This window comes from Monoraphidium neglectum (assembly GCF_000611645.1).
Source record: "Monoraphidium neglectum strain SAG 48.87 unplaced genomic scaffold scaffold02230, whole genome shotgun sequence".
Classification (NCBI taxonomy): domain Eukaryota; kingdom Viridiplantae; phylum Chlorophyta; class Chlorophyceae; order Sphaeropleales; family Selenastraceae; genus Monoraphidium; species Monoraphidium neglectum.
This window is the reverse complement of record NW_014011398.1, coordinates 1-6,557: the sequence shown is the minus strand read 5'-3', so window position 1 is coordinate 6,557 and position 6,557 is coordinate 1. Positions and strand designations below refer to the sequence as shown.

Below are 6,557 nucleotides of genomic sequence, written 5' to 3'. Positions count from 1 at the left end.
CTAGGGCGCGCAGCAGCAGCACTCCTGGCTGCGCTGTGTGCTGCTCTTGTGCTGGCCCAGCTCGCCCCAGATGCATCCCATGCTGGCCAGGCCTGCCTGTTGCAATGCCAGGCATTCTTCCGCACAAGCAATACCTCAATTCGCCCCTTGGCAACCCCACGCCCCAATCCTCCGCACCCGTTGCACCCTGTTCGAGACGCGCGCCCCGCCCCGCCAAAGCGCGCACTGCGGTAATGCGCATCACGAACGACAAGCCCACAGTTGCCCCCCATTGCAGGCAAGCATCATGGTGTTACAATACGCAGCCCTCGCTCAGATGTTGGAAACGACGCGCAACTCACGCAGTGTTGAGGGAAAGCACATAGTACCTGTGCTGCGAAAAAGCAACGACAATGCAAAATGCACGGGTTTGGGTGCGCCCTAACAGCCTCCATTCCCCTCCTGACCAATTGACAAGAAGCTTACTTTTGGGTTGCACAGGGAAGGCCGCTGCCGCCAAACCCTCACCAAAAGGGACATGACAAGACCCGCAGGGTCACATCCAAGCTGCATTCAAAACCGTGCTGCCGCACACACGCCCGGACAACCCCCGTCCCGCTGCCTCTCCAAATCACAGCCTGCTGCGTGCACGCCTCTGCTCGCCGCCGCCGCCGCCGCCAGGCACTATCAGCACCTTTCCGCTCACCCCGCGCCCCAGCAGCACCGCCATGGCCTCTGGCACGCCCTCCAGGCCAAAGCGGTGCGATATGGGGATCTGCAGCTGCCCGGAAGCTGCCCAGGCGAGCACCTGGTCCATGCTGGCGCGCAGGACCTTGGGCTGGCGCTGCATGTAGCTGCCCCAGAACACTCCATGTACCTAGAGTAGGGCAAATCAGGCAGGCGAGGGGTGGGGTGTCGAGGCGTGAGCGAGGGGAAGGTTGAAACTTGCCAATTCATGTTGGGAAGGAGGGGTGCATGTGTGCCAGAGGGATTTTCAAGGTAGGGGGACGGGTGTCGCACATGCGAGCAAGGCTCGTGTTTGATTGACTCATGCAGATCGACGCGGTGCAGTAGCTCAGCCCCTCAGGCAGTGCCATCACTGGCCCCTCAGGCAGCGCCATCACTGCTGCGCAACCAGCCCCAGCCCACTTCCCTCCCTTCACGCCACCAGAGCAGCAATCAGACGTTCCACACCGCCAACAAATCCCTCATCTTGCACAAACACCTCAAAAACACACACGCACACACAAACACACCTGCACATACACACATACACACACACGCACGCGCGTGGCCCCCCATCCCCCCACCGTGCAGTTCTTCACGAGCAGCAGGTTTGCGGGGACCTTGGGAATGCCCGCTACAAACCCGATGACGAGGTACTGCGCCCCCCAGGCCACCACCTTCAGGGCCTCAGCCAGCAGCTTCCCGCCAACAGGGTCAAACACAACGTCGACACCGCCTTTTGGGGGGGGGGGGGTGAAGGGCGGGTCGGACGGGAGGCGGCGCGCGGCTTTGGTGAGCGCTTGAAAATACGGGCGCGCGGGCGTGTTCGAGTGTGCATCTACTGGATTTGCTCATGTGCGTGGGCTGCGGGTGAATCCAGCGGCCTTGGAATCAACGGCCGAGGAAGGGCAACTGCTCAATTGGTTAATAAAACATGCTCCGAACTATGCGCCATCCAGCCACCACGCAGCCGACCCGATACCCGCCAAACGCCGCCCTGACCCCCGCACCCTTTGGCGCCACCGCGCGGATGAGCTTGTGCAGCGGCGCGCCCTCTGGCGCCGCCGCCGCGTCGACCACGGCGTCCGCCCCCAGTCCCCGCAGGTAGTCCGCCTTGGCAGCGCCAGAGGTGACGGCGATGACCCTCGCCCCCACCAGCTTGCCGATCTGCAAACACGAGTAGTTGGCACAACATTTTTTGGATTTATACATTTACTTATAATGTGATATTCCCACAAGAGATATGTATGAGGAAACGGGATTCCCAAGGAGGATGCAGACGCCGGCAGCCATGAGGGGTACGTAGGGGTGCGGGGCCGACGCAGGGGTTTATGGAAACAGGAATTGGTGCGTCGTGCGCGTTTGCGCAAGGGCGTGGCACGCCGCGCCGGGGAGGCGGCAGTGCAAGGCAAGGCGGGCAGGGAAGGAAGCAGAACGATGGCCGTCAGGGCGCCTGCAGTGCCTGACAGTGCGTGAGGCTGCCGCTTCTGCGGACCTTGTTGGAAGGAAGCAGCAGCCATCCCGCAAAACCGTGCACCCCAGGCTAGGCGTCGCCTGCCCCGACCGGCCCAGCCCACGGCCTTGCCCCCCTCGCCCCGCCCGTGGGGGGAGGTGCGGTTTGCGCTGACCTGGACGGCCGCGGTGCCCACGCCGCCGCTCGCGCCGAGCACCAGCAGGGTCTGCCCCGGCCCCAGCTTCCCTCGGTGCCGCAGCGCCAGGTCAGCGGTGCCGTAGGCGATGGGCAGGGCGGACGCGAGCTGGGGGTCGAGGCCGTCTGGAAGGCAATCAGGGGTGAGTTGGGCGGGAAGGGCGGTGCGAGATCGCACAGGCGTGATTGCACAGGCGGTAAAGTAGGTGCACGGATGGCCGGGGAAAAAGCAGGGGCTGAGAAGGGTCATGCCTGCTGTGAAACGGCAAAGAAGCGCAGGACATGGAGAGCAGCATCCAGCAGGCGCCAGATCCTGGGAGGCTGCCGCCTGCGCGCGCGTCTCACTCCTGAACAGATATACGTCACGCGCTGTCACATGCGGCAGCCTGCATGCGCCTGCCCGCCATGATTGCGCCTGTGTGCTGCCCCCAGCTCAGCTCACCCGGCACGCGCCACACCGAGGCCTGGTGCACCACCCACTCGTCCGCAAACGCCCCCGCGTCCCCCACGCCGCACACGGCGTCCCCCGGCTTGAAGGCCTTCACGCGGGCGCCGACGGCGGTGACGACCCCGGAGGCCTCCTTTCCAATAAGAAACGGGAGTTTTGGCTTGTCCTGCGAATACAAAATAGAGGGTTCCAATCGCAGAAAGGCAGCGCAGGGAGATCCAGAAGTGGAGCAGGCGGCAGGTTTGAGAGGGAGACATTTAACCCAGACGGAGGGGCCGTCTGCAGGCAGTCGTTGCGTTCGTTTCGTAACCCCCTGGATTCATTCGATCGGGCGAGGTTCCCCCACCCCTCTCAGCCCCTGCCTAGGGTTCAGGGTTGAGGACGCAATGTCAATTCAACACTCGGAGACGCCCATCCACGTTTGCCTCCCCGCACGGCCTCCAGCCACCGACCGCGCGCCCTTCTCCGCACAACCCCGCCAGCAATGCCCATGACCGTAGCTTTAACCATCTGGGTACCAAGTGTGCGGCCGCAGCAAGTCGGCCCCCCCCACAAGAGACCCCCGGCGCCGCCCGTTTGCTCGTGCCGCAGGCGCCTTCCATCCACACACAAATGTACCCCTTGCGCGACCGCCGGCAGGGAAGAATAATTGGGGTGCGCCGCCAAGGGTCTGGAGAGCCGCACCTGGTACGAGCCCTGGATTTGGAGGGCATCTGGGTAGTTCAGTGACGCAGCTGACACCCTGGGGTGGAGAGGCCAGGGGGCGGAAGGCAAGGAGGAGTCACACGGCTGGTGACGCCCTGAGGTCAGGGGGGGGAGGGGAGGGGGACAGCCAGGCCGACAAGCTGGGTGGGCGTCGGGGCAGGAAAACCAAGGAGAGTAGGCGGCAGGCCGCTGCGAGGTTTGGGGCTGTGCATAGAGGTGGAGGAGGGTGTGTGGTCTGCGAGCGGGCAACGCGCTTGCGAGGACAGTAGGGGGCCCAACAGGAGGTTGGGGCGAGCAGGGGTGCGCTTGGGGAAGGGGTGGGGTGGTGGGGCGAGGGGTGTCCAAGCGGTGTGCAAGTGGTGTCCAGGCGGTGCCCGCGCGGTTTCAACGGGCTTTCACCTGATTCGGATGTGGTCTTCAGTGGGAAGGGCCGGGCTGGGCTCGTCCTGGCGCAGAACCAGCACGCCGCTGTGCGGTGATTGAGTTTTGATGGGAAGAGTGAGGGGTCCATGGGGGAGGAAGGAGGTTGGGCGTGGCTTTGAATGAGGCTGGGTGTGGCGTTGAATGAGGGCAGCATGCCCCGGGCCACAAAAGCGAGGGGAGCGCCCCTTCAGACGGCGCCTGCCAGCCCACGCGGCGACAGCTGTGGGCCGCGGCGCGAGCAGCAGCTGCTGCCGGTGCGGGGCTGAACCGACGCGGGGGCGCCGAGCATCCCTAGCCTGGGGCCGTGCGACCCCGCACCTTCCCAGCGGCTTGCATGGGTCGCCCAGCGCCTCGCACGCCACTGCGCGCATAGCAACGGTCGGCGCGGTAGGCTCGCGAGCGCTTGCGCGTGATGGCGCGCCTGCCGATTGGATGCACAGTCCCTGTGCTGGCGTGGCGCGCGGCACTTGGTGTGCGCAATTGCTGGATGCTGAGGGCGTGCTCACACTGGGTTCCAATAGTAACAGGTTCAGTCTGCTCTTTGCTTTCGGCAAAGTGCGGGAGCTGACTGAATGGATGAGAATTTGAGAGGTTCAAGGAATGGTGTGACGTTTCGAAGAGCGCGACGAGCCGCTGTTGACTTATATATATCATCAAGCCTACGTCACACGACTTTCTTTATCGTCTCTTTACTCATCACGAAGGTCACGTGATCTGTGATCTGCTACCAGAGGGCTGAAAATGGATCGCGCCAGGCTGGCCGTGTGCCTCCTGGCGGTATTATGTGCAATGTGCGCCGCAGCTGAGGCGCGTCGCTTCAAGCGGCCCCCCATGGGGCCCTGGCGCCCCCCGGCGCGATCCGCGGTCCGGGCGCCGGCGCCGCCCACGCCCTCGCACCCACGCCTGCACGACCCGCTCAAGAAGTGCAAAGAGCACTGGCGCGACGCCAGGCTGGACCACTTCAGCTGGTCCGCGCCGGAGGTGCCTGGCGCTGCCACTTTCAAACAGCGGTACTACACATGTGATAAGGTGGGGCAGCGCGTGACCTGGCCCCCAAGCAGGTGCCCGGATAAATGCTGTGCCAGGCCGTGTGCGCCGATGCACGGCGCGCAATCAATCTTGAATTGGCCGCCTCCCAAAAGGCTTGCTGGCCGTGGTCTGGTCGCTGGAACCCTGCGCACCCGCTGCACCGCCATGCTGCCTCCCCTTGCACACCCAAATTCGCAGCACTGGCGCAGGGACGGCCCTATCTGGTTTTACGCGGGCAACGAGGCAGACGTGCTGCTGTGAGTCACCGCTCCGCCGCCAGGCACCCGGGCTGGCGCTGCCTGCAGCGAGAAAGGGCTCCTCAACACCTCAACCCCAGTTGCTGACGCCGCCTGCCGGCTCAACACCCGTCCCCCTGACTGTTCGGCTTCGACCGCCCCCAATGACCCACCATTTGCCACTCCTCACCACAGCCAAACACCACATGGCCCCCATCTCACATGCCCGTACGCACCCTCACCCATCCACCTGTCCACCCCAATCCCACAGCTACCTCAACCACACCGGACTAATGTTTGAGAACGCCCGCGACTTTGGCGCCCTGCTGGTGTTTGCCGAGCACCGTTACTACGGACGGTCGAAGCCGTTTGGGGCGGACACGCGCAAACACATGGGATGGCTCACGGCAGAGCAGGCCATGGCTGGTGAGAGACGGGGGAGGGGGGCAAAGTGGGGGCGGCACGCAGGCGGCTGGGGACGCATGTTTGCAAGTGTTGGCACTGTCAAAGCTCATCCCGACTTGCGCTGCACGAGGGGCACTTTTCCGCCTATCCTCGCTATTGCCGACCCGACCTCCACAACCCACATCAACATTCCCACCCACCCAGCCCCCGCTCCCCCTGCCCGCTTCCCCTTTGTCACACACCCGTCCCTCCCTCTTCCGCCCCTCCAACTGCCCAAAGATTATGCTGAGCTGCTGACAGAGATCAAGGCTGACCTGGACGCCCCAGACGCCCCCGTCATCGTGTTTGGGGGCTCCTACGGCGGCATGCTTGCCGCCTGGTTCAGAATGAAGTGAGCGCAAGGCCGCCGCCGCCGCCGCCGCCGCCCCAGATACCCTGCCCAGCGTCGCGCGGTGCCGCTCTCGCCGCGTGCGGCTGTGGCGCGACCCCTGGCCGCACCGCCTGCCGGCGCCGCGGCCCGCCGCAGCGGTGCTTTCGCGCCCATCTTGCCCCACCTTGCACGCCGTGACAACCCCTCTTGCACGCCGTCCCAAGCGTCACAGTCGCTTCTGAAAGTTGACGACTTCCCCTCCCAGGTACCCCCACATCGTCGACGGCGCCATCGCTGCCAGCGCCCCGATCTGGAACTTTTACGGGGAGGTGCGCGCCGGAGCCTCGGGCGCTGGACGCGGCTGGCGCCGTGTGGTGCATGCGCACTGATTTGTTGTGCCAGGCGGTGATGGCGGAGGGTTGTGGGCCCTGACGGCAGCCTGGGGACAAACGCAGGGCCGCCACCCCTCCTGCACTGGCAGCCTCCCAATCGGGGTCTCGCACCCTCACCCACCCCACTCCACCACCAGCAGCACCCTCCCACCACCCCGGCCCACCTTGCACCGGCCTCGCGGGTGAAACCATCAAC

General features: G+C 64.8%; 2 protein-coding genes across 2 annotated transcripts; one reads left to right on the top strand and one right to left on the bottom strand.

Annotated features, from left to right (window-relative positions):
• On the bottom strand, positions 1-4,300 carry MNEG_10225 (hypothetical protein; the record flags this gene model as incomplete). The annotated part of the gene is made up of 9 exons (XM_014041303.1): positions 1-96; positions 686-856; positions 1,290-1,441; positions 1,716-1,872; positions 2,334-2,479; positions 2,796-2,967; positions 3,486-3,543; positions 3,906-3,974; positions 4,248-4,300. 9 exons carry the CDS (start codon positions 4,298-4,300, stop codon positions 1-3), a joined length of 1,074 nt encoding a protein of 357 aa, XP_013896757.1.
• Positions 4,301-4,718: 418 nt separating this feature from the next.
• MNEG_10224 (hypothetical protein) lies at positions 4,719-6,358 on the top strand (the record flags this gene model as incomplete). The annotated part of the gene is made up of 5 exons (XM_014041302.1): positions 4,719-4,958; positions 5,157-5,215; positions 5,466-5,620; positions 5,879-5,990; positions 6,235-6,358. 5 exons carry the CDS (start codon positions 4,719-4,721, stop codon positions 6,356-6,358), a joined length of 690 nt encoding a protein of 229 aa, XP_013896756.1.
• Between the last annotated feature and the right edge of the window lie 199 nt (positions 6,359-6,557).